At 42.8% G+C, this 22,408-nt stretch overlaps 2 protein-coding genes across 3 annotated transcripts in view; one reads left to right on the plus strand and one right to left on the minus strand.

Moving 5' to 3' along the window:
• The window catches only part of LOC116467991 (cytochrome c oxidase subunit 5A, mitochondrial-like), a 28,731-nt gene extending 11,093 nt beyond the window's left edge, over nt 1-17,638 (minus strand). The window contains exons 1-2 of the mRNA XM_032151574.1: nt 17,543-17,638; nt 11,755-11,867 (exon numbers count right to left, since the gene is read on the minus strand). Coding sequence (XP_032007465.1) covers nt 11,755-11,867; nt 17,543-17,638 — 209 coding nt within the window. The remainder of the gene's footprint in view (nt 1-11,754; nt 11,868-17,542) is intronic.
• WLS (Wnt ligand secretion mediator) overlaps nt 17,559-22,408 on the plus strand; it is a 129,718-nt gene continuing 124,868 nt past the window's right edge. Inside the window, exon 1 of one of the 2 annotated variants that reach the window (XM_032155640.2) lies at nt 17,559-17,889. In XM_032155640.2, the coding sequence (XP_032011531.1) occupies nt 17,784-17,889 (106 nt within the window). In that variant the 5' untranslated portion in view covers nt 17,559-17,783. The remainder of the gene's footprint in view (nt 17,890-22,408) is intronic. The other variant, XM_032155639.2, reaches the window with a different exon arrangement.

Below are 22,408 nucleotides of genomic sequence, written 5' to 3' on the forward strand. Positions count from 1 at the left end.
CCCAGCACTTTGGGAGGCTGAGACGGATGGATCACCTGAGCTCAGGAGTTTGAGACCAGCCTGGCCAACATGGCGAAACCCCATCTCTACTAAAAATACACAAAATTAGCTGGGCGTGGTAGTGGGCGCCTGAAATCCCAGCTACTTGGGAGGCTGAGGCAGGAGAACTGCTTGAACCTGGGAGGTGGAGGTTGCAGTGAGCAGAGATTGCACCACTTCACTGCAGCCTGGGCGACAGTGGGCAAATAAATAAATAAATAAAATAAAATAAAATAAATAAAATAAAATAAAATAAAATAAAATATCCATACTGCCAAAGCAACCTACAGATTCAGTGCAATCCCTATCAAAATACCAGCAATAATTCTTCACAGATACAGAAAAACAATCCTAAAATTCATACGGAAATAACAAAAGATCCCCAATGGCTAAAGCAATCCTGAGCAAAAAGAACGAAGTTGGAGGAATCGCATTATCTGATTTCTAATTGTACTATAAAGCTATAGTAACCAAAGCAGCATAGAATTGGCATTAAGGCCGGGCGCGGTGGCTCATGCTTGTAATCCCAGCACTTTGGGAGGCCGAGGCGGGCGGATCACGAGGTCAGGAGATCGAGACCACGGTGAAACACTGTCCCTACTAAAAAAATACAAAAAATTAGCCGGGCGTGGTGGTGGGCGCCTGTAGTCCCAGCTACTCGGAGAGGCTGAGGCGGGAGAATGGCGTGAACCCGGGAGGCGGAGCTTGCAGTGAGCCGAGATTGCGCCACTGCACTCCAGCCTGGGCAACAGAGCAAGACTCCATCTCAAAAAAAAATAAAAAATAAAAATAAATAAAAAAATAAAAAATAAAAAAGAATTGGCATTAAAACAGACACATAGACCAATATAACAGAATAGAGAATCCAGAAATAAATACACACTTACTTACAGTTAACTCATTTTCAACAAAGGCACCAGGAACATACATTCAGGAAGAGAGAGTCTATTTAATAAATGGTGTGCAGAGAACTAGACATCCATACACAGAAGAATAAAATTAGATTCCCATCTTCTACGATATATAAAAATCAACACAAAATAGACTAAAAACATAAATGTAAGACCTGAAACTATAAAAGTACTAGAAGAAAACATTAGGGAAACAATATAGAACATTGGTCTGTACAAAGATGTTTTGGGTAAGACCTCAAAAGCATAGGTAACAAAAGCAAAAACAGACAAATAGGATTACATCAAGCCAAAATGCTCTGCACAGCAAAGGAAACAATGAACAAAGTGAAGAGAAACCTACAGAATGGGAGAAAATACTTGCATACTATCTATCCAACAGGGAATTAACAAGAATATATAAGGGACTCAAACAACTCAATAGCAAAGAAACAATCAAATAATCCAATTTAAAAGTGACCTAAATAGACATTTCAAAAGACCTAAATAGACTTTTCTCAAAAGAAAGCACACAAATTACCAATGGGTATATGAAAAAACGCTCGACATCACTAATCATCAGAGAAAATGCAAATCAAAAACACAATGAGATACAATATCATCCCAGTTAGAATGGCTATTATTAAAAAGACAAAAAATAACAAGTCTTTATGAGGATTCCACAAAAGAGAACAGCTGTACACTATTGTTGGGAATGTAAAGTAGCACAGCCATTACGGAAAATGGCATGAAGGTTTGTCAAAGAATTAAGAATAAAACTATTATATGGTCCAGCAATCCCAAGGCAAGGTATATATCCAAAAGAAAGAAAACCAGTATATTGCACAGATATCTGCACTCCCATGTGTATTTCAGCACTATGCACAATAGCCAAGATATGGAATCAACCTAAGTGTCCATTATTGAATGAATGGACACAGAAAATGTTACATATACACAAAGGAATATTAGTCATAAAAAAGAATGGAATCCTGTTTGCAACAACATGGCTGGAGGTCATCATGTTAAATAAAATAAGCCAGGCACATATACACAAATATCACATATTCTCACTCGTATATAGGAGCTAAAAAAATGGAACTCAAGGAGGTTGAGAGTAGAATGGTGGTGACCAGGAGCCTGTAAGGAAACCAGTGGAGATGATGAGAAGTTGGTTAATAAGCACCAAAATACTGTTAGGTAGAAGGAATAAGTTCTGGTATTTGATATACAGTAGGGAAATTATAGTTAATAATCATGTATTGTATATTTCAAAATAGCTAGATGGGAAGAATTGTAACGTTTCAAATAAAAAGAGAAGATAAATATTTGAGGTGGTGGATACCCCATTTGCCCTGATTGATAATTACACATCGCATATGTGTATCAAAATATCACATGTACCCGCAAGATATGTATAACTATGATATCTCAATAAAAAGTACCAAAAATTTTGGACAGCATGTTTACAAAGGAGATGTGGTGTACATACTGTATATTATGTAACATCCCCAGCAGAGTCTGAGGTAGCACTTTAAACTCTAAAACATTGCATCAGTTAGCTATTACCTCAATAATTCATCACAACAAAACACTCCAAAACTCAATGGCTTACAAAAGCAACCACGTTTTTCTTATTTCATAGCTCTGTGGGGATGCTGTTCTGTATTTCTTCTCATTCTTTCAGGATCACTGATTCCCTGGGGCAGGCCTTCTCATGGTGAATAACGGGAAGGCCAAAGGCCCGAAAAACTCAAATCTCATCAGCACATTTAATGCCTCCGCTCTCATCAGCTCCCCTCACATTCCATTGGCCAAAGCCAGTCATATGACTAAGTCCAACTGTAGCAGGACCAGCCACAGACAAAACTCCTCAGACACTGAGTTAAAGAAGGAAGGGGTTTATTCGGCCAGGGAGATCGGTAAGACTCCTGTCTCAAGAGCTGAGCTCCCTGAGCAAGCAATTCCTGTCCCTTTTAAGGCTCACAACTCTAAGGGGGTGCATGTGAGAGGGTCATGATTGATTGAGCAAGCAGGGGGTACGTGACTGGGGGCTGCATGCACTGGTGATTAGATTGGAACAAAACAGGACAGGGATTTTCACAGTGCTTTTCTATACAATGTCTGTAATCTATAGATAACATAACCGATTAGGTCAGGGGTTGATTTTTAACTACCGGGCCCAGGATGTGGCGCCAGGCTGTCTGCTTGTGGATTTCATTTCTGCCTTTTAGTTTTTACTTTTTCTTTCTTTGGAGGCAGAAATTGGGCATAAGACAATATGAGAGGTGGTTTCCTCCCTTACAACGTTAGGGAAATATATTTCTTCCCATGGGGGAGAAGGTAGGTGAAGTGTTGCTATAAAATACTCAAAATTAATATACTAACATTTCTTCAGTAAAACATATGCATATCTCTGCATTCAGTGGGATAAATACAAATTATAAATAACCCCAAGATAGTTTGGTTTTCAGAACCTTTTGGATTTTATATTTGAGATGAAAATCTCCATCAAGCTCTTGTGATCTTTCCTCTCTTGTCCTTTTACTCTGTAATTCCTACCCCTGAGACAAGTGCTTCAGTAAGGACGGCCTTCCCTCTGCTTAAGGCCGGCAAAAGCTACTGTTGCTACATGTCTCCTAAAGTCCTTCAAGGCATGTATGTCACATACTTCTTTTGTTACCCTCACAGAACCTAACAGAAGCTCCTGACCCATAGGAAACCCATAAGAGAAATGCTTCTTCAATTGTATTATAACATCAGTGAAGGCTGTAGACCCAATGCATGAAAAGGTGTGAGGATGCTCAGTCTTAAGGACATTTTCTGTCATTCGGTTCTTGCATCTCATCCACTCCTACTCTGTAAGTGCTCTCTTCTTCAAGAGTATCTTCACAGTTTGCAGCTGTGTTAATCAAACTTCACGTTGTCTCTTTATTTCATAACTCACACTTCCACATTTTTAAACAAAATGAGATGGTTACTTTGACTTCAACAATAGTCTCCTAAAATAAAGGGGGGAAAAGTTGGCATTAGAGTTATACTGACATCTAAGCCAAGTAATTAGTGACTCTACTATTTTTCTATTCCCTTCATTGTCTGAGAATCATGTATCTAAGAAGGTTTGAACTACGGCTGTGGATTTGTCTTTAAAGTGGAACATTGCCCAATAACAGTGCTGTCTGCTATGTATTTTTCCCTAACTCTTCTGGCCTAAAGTGTAATTAAAATAGAGAGCTATTACAACTGAATGGTTATTATTTGTTTCGTGTTACAGTAGGTTGGTTGATGTCTTCTTCAGAAATAAATAACTCAACTTAACTTCGGAGGATTTTTCTGATGTCCCAGTGTGATTCTTGAGTGACAAAATCGTGGTTTCTTAAGCTTTGGAAGGAAGATGAAATAAACCCGAAGATTATGAAAGAGGAACAATAGAAAATTGCTGAATTACCGGCAACTGAACCAAACAAAAGTTTAAATAAATAATTTATTTGTAAACCTACATCATAAAAAATGACAAATCAAAGATAAATAAATCAATGGAAGCTTTGTAAGTCTCAAAGAAGATTTCTGGGCATATTTCTGGGACTTCATAAGTTGACACAAATTCTCTATCACTTTTTAAAATTAGCTGGTTTATTTTATTACAGCAGCAATAAGGTTTGAAATTTTAAAATAAAATAAGAAAGTATAAATTAAAACACCAAATTTCCCTACCTTCTATCTTTTCCTTTTCTGTAACCATGGACGTAATCTCTGGTAACATTTTCTTCCATTTATAGCCATTGAGAATATTTCACTTTCAGTGTTTATATTAATTTGCTCAGGCTGCCATAACAAAATACCTCAGTCTGGGTGGCTTAAACAGCAGAAATTTATTTTCTCACAGTTCTGGAGGCTAATAGTCCAAGGTCAAGATGTCAGCAGGTTGTGTTTCTTCCGAGACCTCTTTCCTTGGCTTGCAGTTGGCTGTCTTCTTTCTAAGCCCTCACACTGATTTTCTCTGTTTGCTCACATCCTTGGTGTGCCTGCAGTGTCTTAATCTCCTCTTCTTTACAAGGACACCAGTTGGATTGGATTAGGACCCACACTAACAGTCTCATCTTCATTTAACAACCTCTTTAAAAGCTTTATTTCCACATAGAGTCACATTTTCAGGTATGGAGAGTGAGGGTTTTCACATACAAATTTTGGGAGAAGACTGCTCAGCAGTCTCCAAAATACAGTATGAACTCTCAGGGAGTAGGTAGAGAAAATGGAGCCAGCAAAAGAGAGAGAGAAGGAGATGTTAAGAGAAGTAGGAGGGGAACTGAGAGAAAAAAGTTACTGAAGCTGAGGAGGTGAGGAGAGATTTTTCTGGAGGGAGGGAGGTTACATTTCAGAGACCTCTAGTAGGATAAGCACCAAGGGCACTCCATGAGCTTCATCAGAGCAGTCAGTAGAATGCTGGCTGTGGAATCTAGATTTTCTGCAGATGGCCAGAGAGGGAATGAGAAGTGAGACTATAAAGCCAGCAAATAGGAACTATTGTTCCTAGAAGTCTTTTTTGTTTTGTTTTGTTTTGAGACAGAGTTTCACTCTTGTTGCCCAGGCTGGAGTGCAATGGCGTGATCTTGGCTCACTGCAACCTCCGCCTCCTGGGTTCAAGTGATTTTCCTGCCTCAGCCTCCCTGGTAGCTGGGATTACAGGCACCCACCACCACACCCAGCTAATTTTTTGTATTTTTAGTAGAGACAGGGTTTCACCATGTTGGCCAGGCTGGTCTTGAACTCCCGACCTCAGATGATCCACCGCCTCAGCTTCCCAAAGTGCTGGGATTACAGGCGTGAGCCACCATGCCTGGCCCCTAGAAGTCTTACAGTAAAGGAAAGAAGCCCACGAAGGCAATGGGTTAAGGAGCCGTAGAGTTAAGGGAAAGATCTTTTTTAGGATGAGGAACACTCGAGAGTAAGATTGAGGAAAGGTATGAAGAAAGATCTCTGAAGATATCATAGAAGGTGACGGGAGGTAATAATAACGACTAACCATTACTACATTCGTGCCGTGCGCTAAGCACATTCTGTAGTGAGTAGTTTTCACTCACTGACTCATTTAATCCTTACTATCATCCTGGAGGCAGGGACTATTGCTATTGTCTTCATTTGTCACAGGAGGAAACCAAGGTACAGACAGGCTTAGTAACTTGCTCAAGGTTACATAGCCGGCACTGTAAATTGCAGAGCCAGAAGTTCAAACTCAGGCAGTCCGGTTGCAGAGAATATGCTCTTCACCATTAAGCTGTACTGACCAACTCTCTAAAATGGGTCTGAGAACTTTGTCCAAGAAGTGGTTCATTCCTTCCTTGCAGACAAGGCAGAGAAGATACTTATCAGTTTGGAGGCTGAGAATGTTTATACTTAATGGCCCCCACCTCTCCTTGTCCCATAAAATAGAACATCTATCGAGAGAGAAAGATGAAGAAGCATGAAAGCTTAGAAGCCAAGACCTGGAAGAGCCACTGGGATTCTATTAGAATTAAATAAAAAGACTTCTGAGTAAAACACAGTCCTTTGACCTTAAAAAATGTATAATACACTGAAGTAGATATGACAAGTGCCCAGACAACTATAATCTGGGGCAATATGTGTGAAGGGACATAATAGACACAGAAAGTTAGTTGTATGAGGGTTCACCAAGGGAGACACTGTGTCAGGTTATGGGGTAGAAGGATCAAAAGCATCTCAAAGTATGTGAAATATTTGAAAGACAGAGTTTCAACAAGCAATCCAGGAGTCTTAATATTTTTCCAAAAGACAGCTTACTAAGAGCAAGTTTCAATGAAAACGTTGTTGATAGCGATTAAGAGGAAACTGGAGTTGACGGGAACGTAACGTAGCGCAGAGGAGAAAGAGTCTCTGACCAGGGCAGGATGAGAGGGCAGGGGTTGACGGCATTGAACCTCACTTTTCTAACTAAATAACAGTATCCACCTCCAAGATTATCCTTTTCCTCCTCCACCTCCTCTAGTTTCTCTTGTTATTCAGTGCTTATCAAATGCCTGGCATTTTGCTAAGCTCTTTATTTTTTCTATCTATCTATCTATCTATCTATCTATCTATCTATCTATCTATCTATCTATCATCTATCATCTATCTATCTATCTAATTATTGAGACGAAGTCTTGCTCTGTCGCCCAGGCTGGAATGCATTGGTACGATCCCCACTCACTGCAACCTCCACCTTCCGGGTTCAAGCAATTCTCCTGCCTCAGCCTCCTGAGTAGCTGGGACTACAGGCGTGCACCACCATGCCTGGCTAATTTTTGTGTTTTTAGAAGACAGACGGGGTTTCACCATGTTGGCCAGGCTGATCTCGAATGCCTGACCTCAGGTGATCCACCCACCTTGGCCTCCCAAAGTGCTGGGATTACAGGTGTGAGCCACCACGCCCAGCCAACTCTTTATATATTGAATATATTTGATCCTCATCACAGATTTTGTGAAGATAACATCATCTCCGTTTCACAGGTGACTTAGCTGAGGCTCTGAGAGGTTAAGTTACTTCCCTGAAGTCTCTGTTTGATCCTAAATCCTTCCTTCTCATACTGCCTCTCATAATTGAGTAACAGCACCTGGCATATAGGAGATGTCCAATAAATTTATTATGGACATTAATAATAACTAATGGATATATGTCCAACAACACGTGATGCTTGCGGGGGGGTTATTAAAATGTTTAAAGTGGACAGAACGCTGTTCTGCACATGCTCCCCAGAACTTAAAGTAAAATAAAAATAATAGTAATAATAATTTTAAAAATGGACAGAAACCAAGGTACCCTTATGGGATTGGCAGAAGGGGAAAAATCTCACTTTTTTCTCTCTTTTTTTAGTGAACACTTACTTATATTAAACTTACTATGTGTCAGGCCCTGTTTTAAACACTTTGTACAAATAAACCCTCTTAATACTCATTACAATCTCATTTACAGATGAGAAAACTGAGGTACAAAACATTTAACCTGGCAGGGCGCGGTGGCTCAAGCCTGTAATCCCAGCACTTTGGGAGGCCGAGGCGGGCGGATCACGAGGTCAGGAGATCGAGACCATCCTGGCTAACACGGTGAAACCCGTCTCTACTAAAAATACAAAAAATTAGCCGGGCATGTTGGTGGGCGCCTGTAGTCCCAGCTACTCGGGAGGCTGAGGCAGGAGAATGGCGTGAACCCAGCAGGCGGAGCTTGCAGTGAGCCGAGATCACGCCACTGCACTCCAGCCTGGGCGACAGAGCAAGACTCTGTCTCAAAAACAAAAAACAAAAAACAAACAAAAAAAAAACATTTAACCTAACTAGCCCATGCACACAGCTAGTAAGTGGCGAAGTCAGGTGACCTGGCTCTGAAGCGCATACTCTGTTTGTATTTTTAGTAGAGACGGGGTTTCTCCATGTTGGTCAGGCTGGTCTCAAACTCTCAATCTCAAGTGATCCACCTGCCTCAGCCTCCCAAAGTGCTGGGATTACAGATGTGAGCCACCACGCCCGGCACAGCAGTCATTCTTTAAGACTTGCCCTCTCAGCTAATAGAGTCATTGTATCACCAACACCCTTTCATCTACATGAGATTATAAACTTTGTGAGAGTAAAAGGTATCTGTCATTTTTGCATTTGTGTCCCAGCACTTGCCAGATACCTGGCATATGGTCAACACATAATAAATATTTATGGAATAAGTGAAAGAGAGCTTCATCAAATCATTCATGCTTCAGGTATCAGATAGGACATATGTTCAAGGCCATTCGTTTTGCTGTAAAGGAGTAAATGAGACTGTGTAATTTATTTTTATTTATTTATATTTAGTGTTACTCTTTTTAATTTAATTTAACTTTTATTTTAAGTTCAGGGGATACCTGTGCAGGTTTGTTACATAGGTAAACTCATGTCATGGGGGTTTGTTGTACAGATTATTTCATCACCCAGGTATTAAGCCCAGTACCCGTTAGTTACTTTTCCTGGTCCTCTCCCTCCACCCACCCTCCACCTCTGATAGGCCCCAGTATGTGTTGTTCCTCTCTATGTGTCCATGTGTTTTCATCATTTAGCTCCCATTTGCAAGTGAGAACATGCAGTATTTACTAGTTTTCTGTTCCTGCATTAGTTTGCAAACAATAATGGCCACCAACTCCATCCATGTTCCTGCAAAGGATATGATCTTGTTCTTTGTTATGGCTGCATAGTATTCCATGGTATATACGCACCACAGTTTATCTAGTCCACCATTGATGGGCATTTGGGTTGATTCCATGTCTTTGCTATTGTGAATAGTGCTATAATGAACGTACATGTGCATGTGTCTTTATGATAGAATGATTATATTCCTTTGGGCATATACCCAGTAATGGGATTACTGAGTCAAATGGAAGTTCTGTCTTTAGATCTTTGAGGAATCACCACACTGTCTTCCACGATGGTTGAACTAATTTACATTCCCACCAACAGTGTATAAACACTCCTTTTTCTCCGCAACCTCACCAGCATCTGTTTTTTTTTGTTTTTTTTTTTGTTTTTGAGATGGAGTCTTGCTCTGTCACCCAGGCTAGAGTGCAGTGGCGTGATCTTGGCTCACTGCAACATCCGCCTCCCAGGTTCAAGCAATTCTCCTGCCTCAGCCTCCTGAGTAGCTGGGATTACAGGCATCCGCCACCATGCCTGGCTAATTTTTGTATTTTTTAGTAGAGATGGGGCTTCACCATCTTGGCCAGGCTTGTCTCGAACTCCTGACCTCATGATCCACCCGCCTCAGCCTCCCAAAGTGCTCGGATTACAAGCATGAGCCACTGCGCCCGGCCTTTTTGGCTTTTTAATAATAGCCATTCTGACTGGTATGAGATGGTATCTCATTGTAGCTTTCATTTCTCTAATGATCAGTGATGCTGAGCTTCTTTTCATATGCTTATTGGCCGCATATATGACTCCTTTTGAAAATTATCTGTTCATGTCCTTTGCCCACTTTTTTTAACAAGGTTTTTTTTTTTTGTAAATTTGTTTAAGTTCCTTATAGATGCTGCATAGTTGACCTTTGTGAGACACATAGTTTGCAAAAATTTCCTCCCATTCTGTAGGTAGACTGGGTAATTTATAAAGAAAAAAGGTTTATTTGGCTCATAATTCTGCTGGCTGGAAGACTGGGCATCTGGTGGCAGCCCCAGACTGTTTCCACTTATGGGGAAGGCAAAGGAGAGCTGGCATCTACAGAGATCATATGGCGAGAGAGGAAGTAACACCCAGCTCTCCTGGGAAATAACAGAGTGAGAACTCACTCACCACCCACCCCCAGGAAGGGCATTAATCTACTCCTGAGGAATCCACCTCTATGACCCTAACACCTCTCATTAGGCCTCACCTCCAACCTTGGGGATCAGATTTCCATGTGAGATTTGGAGGGATCAGATAAGCCAAACCACAGCAACATATAACAGAAATAGGAAAATGTTGCCCTCATACATTGTTGTCTTCAGATGAACAGTATTCACAAAACAACTCAAACTCGGCAAAGAGGGTCTTCACTGGGGATTCATATCATGACAACAAAATAAACAAACAGAAATATTGTAAGACTTAATTTGCAGATTACCTAAGACAAAATTAATTTTATGTATTACATGTCTTTTGCTAATGTATATTAAGAATGTCCTCAAAACACTCTAGAATTATGGTTAACAATTACTCTCATGAGTCATTTGACTTGAAAATTGATCTTCAAACTGGAAAAGCCCTTAGCAGCAATACCAGCAAAGACAGATTGTAAAAATTTAAGGCTTAATGGGAGGGAGTTTGCTCTGAGTGGGAGTTACGTACTGAGGAAGAGAACAGAGTTGAACATATGAACAGAGGAGCAGGCAAAAAACATTAAAACAATGCCTGTCGCTGGGTGCGGTGGCTCACGCCTGTAATCCCAGCACTTTGGGAGGCCAAGGCGGGCGGATCACAAGGTCAGGAGATTGAGACTATCCTGGCTAACATGGTGAAACCCCGTCTCTACTAAAAATACAAAAAATTAGCCAGGCGTGGTGGCGGGTGCCTGTAGTCCCAGCTACTTGGGAGGCTGAGGCAGGAGAATGGTGTGAACCCGGGAGGCGGAGCTGCACTGAGCCAAGATGGGGCCACTGCACTCCAGCCTGGGCAACAGGGCGAGACTCCGTCTCAAAAAAAAAAAAAAAAATTCTCAGCTTTCCAGTTTGCTGGCAATGTGGCCAAGGGAATATTCCTTCTCTGAAACGGTTTTCCTCTTTTTGAAGTGATTAAAATAGCACCTACCTTACAGGATTGTTGCATGGATCAATGGAGATAACATAGGTAAAGCATTTAGAAGAGTGCTTGGTACATAGAAAGTAGTCAACATAAGTTCTCATTCTTGTTATTGCTATAATTACTGGCATTATTCATAGGAGCTATTAACTGCCACTCTTTTTGATGTTTGAGGAATGATGTCCTCCCTCACTCCCAGCCATTCCAGTTTCTTTTCACTAATGCAAAGTAGGAAAGGTCCTTGATTTTCATGTATATTATCCTCATGCAACCTTTGCTTTTCCATGTTACATATAGGCATCCTAAGCTGTTTTTATGGTACGTTGTCCTTCATGCTGAGCTACTTAGTGATGATTTTGAGCTAATCTACAATGGGGATAAAGATTGGGCTTTGGCTTGAGTCAGCGTCTATTCTTAACACATCTAGGCTAAGGCTGAGGTTAAGCCTCAGCTTCCCTTCCTGACATTGGCCGTCTACGGGAGGTCTCCCCAAAGCCCTGCACAGCCAGGGACTGGAACTTGTTCATTCATCATCATTCATTACAAAAATTTGTGTGCCGAGTCTGCCACGGCGCTGGGTGTTGTCTGCATATCACAGGAACCACTGTCCGGGGCAGGTGTTTCTGGGCCTTCCCGGATTTTCCACCTATCACCACTCTGCAAAGAGAGAAGCAGATGTCAAGGAACTTGTGAGCATGAGAAAGTTCAGGGGGAGATGGGGAAGAAGAGCCATCATGACATGAAGGAGACGTCAGCTCAGCCCCCATTTGGCTTATACTATGAAAACTGGCAAAAAGAAAAAGCTCTTTTCCCCACCTCTGCCGGAGGAACCCAGCACAGGTGATCTCAAAGGCTTAAACACTGGAGGCTTCTCAGCTCTCTGCTGCAGCTTCTTTCAAGCCTGAGAAACAGGGGGCTGGCTGGCTACTTCACACTGTTGATTGCCTCCCACTAGAGGCCTCTGGAAACCTGTAAAGTTTCTTACCTGCCCTTCCAGGTTGCTTGGGTTCAAAGAGGCAATTTTATAAGAGAGACTATAATTAGGGGTTTTATAGTTTGTTTTGTTTGTTTCGCTCTCTGGGGACAGAACCCTCCTCCCCTATAACATGCCGCATTTGTTGAGTATTCACTTTGTGTCAGGCACTGTGCTAGGCACTTTTTATTTTGTTTAATGATGACAACCCATAAGACTGGTATTATTCTTTGTAAGAAATGAGAAAGGTAATTTCCCCACATTTATTACACAGCTAGCAAGACACAAAGCTGTGACTGAATAAGCCTAATGACTGAAATGTCTGTGGAATGTAAAAGAAAAGGTGAAATGAAGATCTACAGAGGAGGTGGAGATGCAAAACGGGAGTGGGACATGGGGTATTTATTAAGCAATTGAAGATCAGGTTGAAGTATTGGTTTTCTGAATAGTTCCTACCCACGGTTATTGTGTAAAAGGAGGCATTAAGAAAGGTCTTGTATTTCCATACAAAATAAGACAATGGGGTCCGCAGAAAAAGAAGGGAGGGGTGGTTTTGTTTGGGGGAAAAAAGCATTTTAAAGGAAGTTGTGTGTGTGTGTGTGTGTGTGTGTGGTGAAAAGTGACACTGAATAATAGAGTGTGAACCCACAGTGCTCGCTCACATTCACAGGCACCAATTACCAGAAAATACCAACAACGATGGAGCCATAGGGATGCCATTTATGGATAAAAGCTATTTATGAGAATGAGACGACTCAGAGTGGGATTATTCCTCTCGTTAGGTCACTCTGGGAAGTAAATGAGGTGTTTAAGGAGATGTATTCAATTTTTTGAGATCCCTACATTACATTTACTGCAATGCCAATAACAATATGCTGCTCTTGGCTTCCAAAGGAGGCTTTCTCACCTCCAGAATCTGAGCCCTCCTCTGTGCAAGGTGCTGTGCTGGGACTGTGAGGCACACAAAGGCTCAGATCACACTCTCCTTGTGTTGAAGGAATTTGCAAGCCAGTTAGGGTAACAACACATCACATATATAGATACATGTGTAAAATGCAGCCTAGTGGATAGGTGCCAGGTAGGAATATTGTCAGTCAATTATATATAGGAATTGGGGGTGAGGGAGGAGTTATATCTACCTTCGGTTAGATATCCATTTATCCATTCATTCATTCATGAATTCATGCATTCATTCATCTATTCAATACATATGCATGGAACATCACTGTGACCTTCCATATCCCAAACACTTTTTTTTTTTTTGAGATAGAATTTTGCGGTTGTTGTCCAGGCTGGAGCGCAATGGCGTGATCTCAGCTCACCACGACCTCCGCCTCCCAGGTTCAAGCGATTCTCCTGCCTCAGCCTCCTGAGTAGCTGGGATTACAGGCATGCCTCACCATGCCCGGCTAATTTGTATTTTTAGTAGAGACGGGGTTTCTCCATGTTGGTCAAGCTGGTCTCGAACTCCTGACCTCAGGTAATCCGCCCACCTCGTCCTCCCAAAGTGCTGGGATTACAGGTGTGAGCCACCATGCCCGGCATATCCCAAACACTTTGAATAAAATGATGAATATATCAGAATACCTAATTTAAAGTCTAGTGGAATGGAGTTGAAATGATCAGTTTTTATTGACAGAGTTGGATTTACCCTTGGATTATTTCAGTCTCTGGGATAATCTACCTAATGACGATGACTCAAAGCAAACATTTCCCTGGGAGTTGGAAGTTTTTAGAACAGATGTTTCTATGTTAAAAACCACTGAGTATTGTCAAAGTTCAATACTAGATGTTGTCCTTATTAACACACTTGTCAAGTAAAGCTAACCACCTAGACTTCTCCTAACATATGCTTCAAAGAGTAATCATAATATGATACAAATTTTAGAGCTGAGCAATACTCAGTCATCAGTTTCACTAGTTTTACTAGTTTTTAAACACAAAATTATTGATTTCCCTTAGTTTCCTAAATATAATAATAAATATTCATATCTTACAAGAATACCATGAAATAGTACTATTATTCCCATTTTACGGAAGAGAAAACTCTTCTGTAAAGAGTGAAGCTTTTACAGAGGCCTCAGAGGTGGTAACTGTATAATGGCCTATAGTCACATGAAACAAGGGGCAGGTGGGATCTGGCTTCCACCCCCAGATCCAGCTGACTCTAACTGTTATGTTCTTTTCTATTCACCTGTGTTGTCCGCTTGGGAAATAAAGATTCACAGTCACTTTTAATGTTTAAAAAGACGTGATAGAAATTCGATTTTTTTAAAGCAGCCCATGGTGATGAATACTACAGGGGTCTACATCCCACCCAGTTGGGCATTATTGGCAATCTCATGACAGAAGTACTGATTAGCAATTAGAAATATCCCTTTTTAATTAAAATAACTATTGAATAAGTGCTCTTTTAAAGCAGGGGATCATCCTGGTGGAGAACCAGCATCTCATTTCCAGATGAGAAAATGGAAACCTAAGGAGTTAGGCTAGTTACTCTGCAGAGATGCATTTCGGAGCAGAGGGGGTTGGGTGTATTGTAGTAGCTCATTAAAAACTAAGTCAAGGAGTTCACTAATCTGAATAAATCAATTCTACCACTCCAGACATTTTTTATGGATCTAGTTTATATTTGAAGTGGATGGGGGCCAGGCATGGTAGCTTATACCTGTAATCCCAGCACTTTGGGAGCAGAGGTGGGCGGATCACCTGAGGTCAGGAGTTCAAGACCTGCCTAGCCAACATGGCGAAACCCCATTTCTACTAAAAATAGAAAAATTAGCTAGATGTGGTGGGCACCTGTAATCCCAGCTACTCAGGAGGCTGAGGTAGGAGAATTGCTTGAGCTCAGGAGGCAGAGGTTGCAGTGAGCCGAGATCGTGCCACTGCACTGCAGACTGGGCGACAGAATGAGACTGTCTCAAACAAACAAACAAATAAACAAACAAAAAAACCCGCCATTTTTTCTCTACCCTCTTATGCATAGTGCTTGGGGGTCTGTGGACTAAACTGGCAAAAGACAGATTAGCAACACAAAAGACAAATTTTTGTTCACATATATCAAATGCATGTGGGCATTCATAACCACTCAAGGAGGCAGTTGTTAATCGAATTTGGAGCGTATATACTATCTTAATAGGAGAAGAAGGGTATTTATGAGAAAACAAATGACTTTTAGGAAAGATAAATGGGCCCTTAGGAGTGTTGGGCTCAGAACGTGATACCCCAAAGTATCTGAGTACTTTGAACTGAAGGACATTGGAAGGACAACAATTCTACTTCATGCTTTCTGATAGTACCTGGTGTTTGCCAAAGTAGAGGTAATTAATTACTATTCAGTGAATAACAATTGGACTGGGGTTCTTTTAGGGCAGGTGCAAGTACCTTGACATCTTGGTATCCTCGAGTGCTTAAGAAAGAAAGCCTGGAACATGTTAAAGTCTCAATAAGTGACTTGGATAAAGAGTTGAATGAGAGAATAGATAAACGCAACCACAGTCATGCATTACTTAATGATGGGAATACCTTCTGAGAATGTGTTGTTAGGTGATTTGTCATTGTGCAAATGTCATAGAGGGCACTTACATAAACCTAGGTGGTATAGCCTACTACAGACCTAGGCTACACCGTGTAGCTGATTGCTCCTAGACTACAAACCTGTCTGGCATGTTACTGTACTGAACACTGTGGACAACTGTAATGCAATAGTAAGTACTCTGTGTATCTAAACATATCTATAGAAAAGGTATTGTAAGAATACGGTATTATAACCTTATAGGACTACTGTCACATACACGGTCTGTTGTTGACTGAAACATCCTTATGTGACACGTGATTGTATATCCTCAGAACTGTTGAGAACCATTAGACGTTGAAGAGATGGAGTTTTGTATGCATAAAGTTTGGTGCTTGTCCTTGACAAATCTCTGTTCTACCTGGAGATTAGAAATGAATGCCTCTATTAAGTGTAACCTGCATGACATCTTCTATAAGGGCAATGAGAATTCAGGAACAGAGTAGAGGAGGAGAGAGGACTGGGAAAAATAGTCTCTTGGCATGAAGAGGGTGTGTAAGGATGGGAGGGACAAGAAACGAGATGTGTGGGTGGTGGTGGTAGAAACTGCACGTTTGGGGAGCAGGGTGGGGTATTCACCAAACCAAGGGTCTGTTGAGTAAGGTGAGTTGTGTTGGCCAAGTGGCCAGTTTATGAAATATGGAAAAACCAGGCCCAGAAATTGAGGGTTGATAGAGCAGGAAATCCCTATGGGGAACCCCACCCCTCTTTTTATGGAAGTTAAGTATAGATAAAAATATACGATTTCTCACAAAGAGACAACAAACATTGTGACTTAATATGGGTACCCTCTAAACCAACTAAGATCGCTTTAGACTTTTGAAATACAAACTGTGGGCTTGCTTTCACATTCACTTATTCATTCCACAAAAGATTAGGGGGCACCTACTAGAGCTAGCATTTTGTTAGGCACCATGGGGGGTACAAAGAACAAAAAAAACTTGGTCCCTATTCCCCAGGAGTTTACAGCTCAGTGGTGGAGACAAACGTGTACACAAATCCTTACAACAGGAGGTAAAAATGTAAATACAGGATTGTAAGGGCTCAGTTCCCAGAGATACTGCATGCAGGTGGTGTGGAAAATTAGAAAGGTGTTTTTAGACTAATTGGTTTTGGATCAGGTTTAACATGGACGGAGTAGAACGTGTTCTCTTTAAGGCAATAAGCAGGGTTAAGGCTGTGGAAGCACAGGCGCCGGAGTAAGGAACAGTGGTCAGATTTGGCTGGAGCGCAAGGTTCCTCAAGGGGCGCCGTGGGGAATTTAGCTGGGTAAGTGCCTAATAACCGAGGCTGGGAACCTGGGAGAAAGAAGTCGAGCTGAGACTTTATTCCGCATCGCTGTGTTTTGACTTAGGCATCTATTGGGCCCTTTAAAAAAAAATTCTCCTCCTCTTTCCTAAAGAGAGTTCTAGCAGTTGGGGGTGGGGTGGGGACCGTTTCCTGAAGTCCACGCGTAAGTTAAAGGTCTGCAAGGCGGTCCACCGGTGATTTACATCTCGCACTTCGGAAACCAGAAAAGGAAACCTGTGAGAAGCCGGGCAGGGGAACCCGCTTAACATCAACAGCAACCCCGAAATGGCATCAGACCTCGGAGGGGCAGGTTGCAGGCCAGACCCGGGAGCCGGGCGCCAGCACGCGCCGCAGCTCCGAGCCCCGAACTGGTGGGCAAGGGGCAGAGGGAGGGAGGGAGGGAGGCAGGGAGGGAGGAAGCGCGGGAGGGAGGGAGGGAGAAAGGGAGGGAGGCGGCGTCATGTGATCCGCTTCCCTGCTCCTTTAAGCGTCCACAGGCGGCGGAGCGGCCACAATCACAGCTCCGGGCATTGGGGGAACCCGGCCGGCCGCGCCGGGGGAATCCGTGCGGGCGCCCCGTCCCGGTCCCATCCTCGCCGCGCTCCAGCACCTCCGAAGTTTTGCAGCGCCCAGAAGGGAGGCGAGGAAGGAGGGAGTGTGTGAGAGGAGGGGGCAAAAAGCTCACACCCTAAAACATTCATTTCAAGGAGAAAAGAAAAAGGGGGGGGGCGCAAAAATGGCTGGGGCAATTATAGAAAACATGAGCACCAAGAAGCTGTGCATTGTTGGTGGGATTCTGCTCGCGTTCCAGATCGTCGCCTTTCTGGTGGGAGGCTTGATTGGTAAGTGCGGAGAGCTGCAAACTTTTCCCCCTTTCTGTCTTTTCGGGCCCCTTCCCTCGCTGCCTCTTGGGCTACTTGTTACAGTATCACTGCCTCGCTTCTATGATCTAATTAGTCCGGCTATTGTGCTTAAGAAAGCAGAGCTCCATGGGGCTCCGTGGGGCACAATCCAGTCTAGTGGCTAAGAGAAAAGGAGGGGAAAAAGTTTTGGCCTAGTTTCAGTATCCACTTGAAAGGCAGGAGGGGGGCGGCGGGGGTGGGAATGCTAAGCATGGCGACGGATCGCGCGAGGAGGCGCCGGGTTACAAAGTTGATTGCTCGCCGCCCCCCCCAGCTTTTTCCCGCGTTCCCCCCCCCTTTTCCTCTCCGTTCCCTTCCAATCAGCTCCGGGAGGGCAACGTAATCGACTTTATTCGGAACAACAGAAGAGTCGGGGAACTGCGCCCGGCGCAAACCCGAGCTCTGTCGCAAGGCTCAGACACTTGCGCGGTTGTAAATGCATTTGCTCGTCTTTGCTGGGGGCTGAGGGTTTGCAATCTGGGGTCCGCGCCCTCTGCTTTCCCGCCGCCCTCCACCCCACGCTCTGCCGTGGCCAGGTCCGAACTGGGGGCCGGGAGGTTGCGTGGGATGGGGTGAGGTGGGAGGGGGGGGGGTCCTGGACCAGCGCCGCGGGAAGTTGGAGAGGTCGGAGGGGAAAAGCGTATCCGAAAGGTGTTGCTTTTGGCCTCCTGCCCACTCGCGAATATCCCTTCCCCCACTTCTTGGAGCCCCGAGAGCCGGTGACTGTGGATTTCCCCGTCCTCGCTTGGCGCTTAGAGCGCCCCCCGCTCCCACCACAGCCCCCCGCAGGTGACAGCTCCGCGGCCTCCCCGGCGACAGCGCCCGCCCCGGGAGACCTCCCCTGGCGCGCACCTCCCGGACCTCTGTGAGTCAAACAGGCTTCCGGGTGGAGAAAACCGCCTCGCGGACCGTCCACTCGGAAAAACTCCCTTCCCCTCGCTGTCTCCCGGTCCCCATCCATCCTCCCGCCTCTCTGCACGCTCGCGCCCCCGCCCCTCAAGATTTGGGACGGCCCGGCACGAACTTCAGTGCCAACTTTGCAGCGGGCGCGGACGGGAGGCTCGCTCTCCTGACTTCACGGCTTTGTTCAACTTTGCGGAGTGGAGAGTCCACGGAGGGGCTTTCTCCGCGCGTGCCTTTGCGGGCGCCCACGCGATGTGGGGTGCGGGGGAAACGCCCGGGGGCGTCGCGGCCAGAGCTGCACAGGCTTGGGCACCTCCAGTCGTGTGCGTGGCGTTTCGTCTCCAGACTTGGGTTTGATGGGAACAAATTAAAGGGAGTTTGGTACTGTAAATCGCGGGAACATCCAAGCCAATTGTCTTAAACAAAGGAGAGCGGGTGAAGCTTCATCAAGGAGAGAAATCCCTAAAGGAGACAGTGCTCTTTTCTGTGTGTGCATTTATCCACAAAGCAGAAAGGGGTTCAGAGTTTTCAAACAATCTCATATCCCCAGTGTGGGCCAAACAGCTTCATATTTTCTTTCTGGAACCCTCCACACACACACACACACACACACACACACACACACACACACACACACGGGTTGGCTTTTGTGTTAGGAGCCTCTGTTTGGCTACATGCAATCTCGTTTCCCCGTATTGGATTTTTCGAGGCCCTTAATACCTTCTCTGCTGGGAGCTGAACGCAGCCTTCCCTGTGCCCTCGCAGTGATTATGCAGCGGTTACAATTACACCTCTTGTCTCCCTTGATGAGCAGTTGCAGTCAGATGCCATTGGATCTTGTGTGATTTCAGTGGCAGACCATAATTAAAATTTCTTGCACCTTGTGCTTTCAGAATTAAATTGGCCTATTATCCCTGTCTGACCTTCATCCTCTTTGAGGTTTTTGCGCAAGCAGCAAACCATTACACATAGTTTCCTGGTGTTTGTTGGTGTGTTTCTTTTTCTTCTTCTAGGCTGATCTCCTAGCTTTGCAGAGCCCATTATCCATGATGTAGGCTTCCTAGGGCGCTTCTGAAACTAGTAGGATTTCTGGGATGCTACCACCAAGGAGAAGCCCTAAGGGCACTCGTGAGTGGCTGGTGGACATTGGAGTGACTATAGGGTCAGAACACTTGTCTGTTCCAAACAGGGTTTGTCTGGAGTAAGTGGTGCCAAAGATTGTTTTTCCCGAAGAATTTGGTTAATGACGACAACCTGAAAAAGTGCGTGGCAGGTGCTAACTGTAACTAGATTCCCCTCAATTAATAAACTGCTTTATTCCAATTTCCTTGAAAAATATCTATGTATAACACTTCTTGGAGGAAACTGTGTAAGTTTACTGCTTACCTCCTCTCCTTCCTCAATTGCAAAGACTGTGTCACCAGTTCAGGTCAGAGCCAGCCCATGTGGAACAGTGACTTAGCCTTTCCTCTTTCACTCAAACAGTAATTTTTTTTTGCTCTTAAACATCTAAAAATTCGGGTAGGACCCAAATATGGGAAATAAATATCAACAAAATGTAAGTGAAAAATTTTCCCACCAAACTTCCCTAAGCTGGAAAACAAAGGAAACTAAGGAAAGAATAGCGACAAAGTGGGCAAGCGGAGACAGTAGCTGAAGGAACAGTTTGTAGGCTGGAAAGTCAAGGTAAAGTTCAGAAACCTCCTCTGCTCTCTCCAGTGAGAAGAGAACTCCGCTGCTCATTGTTGCTGCTACTTAAGAAGTCAGCTGTCCTGGGTGTGAAGTGTCTCTCTAATATATCTGCACTAGGCCAAGTGAGAAAAAGAAATGTCCCGTTTGAACTGGCCAGAATATATTTTTCTTTTTGATCACTCTTTTTGCTGATGAAAGTAAACTTAGCAAGAGCAACTTAGGAAGGGGAGAATATAAATGGCAAAGCTCTTGTTTGTAAGGGTGTAAGTACCACATACACCACACACACAAATACACAGCACAAAAACAACCACCCCACCAAACAATGACAATCCATGAGCCCCAAAGTGATCAGGCAAGTGAGTTAACTAGCAGGCTTCAGGCTCCTCATTGGTAGAGGAAGGAGTTTAAGGTCCCTTTCGGTTCTAAAATTGTGTAACTCTTTCAGTACTTAGAGAATCGTACATGACATTTAGACTATTGTTTCATTGTAGATTTGATGGAGAAATCTTCCAGATTTGATGGAGAAAATTTAAACATTCACTATAAAAGCAACTAGCTTCCAGGGATTGGCTTTGGTTTAGCCAGCTTAAATATTCTCCTATTTCAACGTCCTTCTTACCGGAAAAAAAAAAAAAAAAACCCATTTTTTTTTTTGCTTGTTTTTTTTTTTTTTTTTTTTTTTTTTTTTTTTTGGCACCAGTGTCTGTAAGCTAAACCTTTAATGGGATTTTGCAAAAAGGCTCTGAAAGCAACATCTTACATAGTAGAACTTGGGGTATTTATAAATTCACTGATTTATATAATGCTTTTGTAAAAACTTTGAGCCACTATGAAACCATACATCTGATACATCTAGTATTCTAAATACATCTAAATACATTCTAAATATTTAGAAATTATTTTAAAATGCAATAGTGCCTGAAGGAAAAGATAAATATTTTTAAAAATATAACTTTATCCTCCTTAAAAATAAGCCTGCAGAAAACTTAAAAATAATTTTCCTTTGATTTCATGTTTGGTGAATTTAGCTCCTGAATAGGCAGCTTTGGGGGTGGTGGAAGCAGGGAGGGGAAGGAGACCACGTACCCTGAAAAGAGAGTGCAGACTAAAAATCATGAACTTGAATCCCATTATGTGCAATTTGCTTAGCTTCAAATTAGTCATGTCTCAGGAATATGATGGTTGAAAAAGCAGGTCACTGTTCTCAGCTATTCTAAAACTGCTAAGAGTATGAAGATCAGAGCTGGATTAATAGAAAGTTGTTGCATTGTTTTCAGCCTACCCATAAATGAGACTATTCCAAACATAAACTGCAAGTATCAACAAATCACCAATTATTATTTCTTTAGAAAAGATCGTTTCTTCCAAAATGTAACTTATGTGAGTGGCCTTTTTAAATTTTTAATGCTGAGGATGTAATGTATACTGTATAAGATATAACATACACACATATGTAATCAATTTTCTCAGATCGTGCATGGATTATCTACTTCTTTCAATGACGTAGCCCACACGACTGTGCTAGTATTAAGTGGAGGCAACTGGTCTTTACTGTGACCCATTTATGTGAGCTTTTGTTCCTGCTGCTGTTGTTTCTTTGGAAGTTGCAGAATTTTAAGAAATTAAATGACAGTTATGCAGAGTATATGTGTTTACTCTCTGATTTATTAGATTTTAAGCTTGTCGCATTTATTTTAATATATCTTAATGATGCAATAATTGTGATCCTTCAGTATTTGGGTGTCTGGTGAGAATCTTGACAAGTATTAATCAATTGGTTTTTGGTTGATGTTAAGCCATATTTTTCTGTATTCGATTCTGCTTTTTATTTTGTAAAATGTCACTGTTTTCCTCTTTGTTA

Source organism: Hylobates moloch, unplaced genomic scaffold, assembly GCF_009828535.3.
Source record: "Hylobates moloch isolate HMO894 unplaced genomic scaffold, HMol_V3 SCAFFOLD_5, whole genome shotgun sequence".
In the NCBI taxonomy this organism is placed as follows: domain Eukaryota; kingdom Metazoa; phylum Chordata; class Mammalia; order Primates; family Hylobatidae; genus Hylobates; species Hylobates moloch.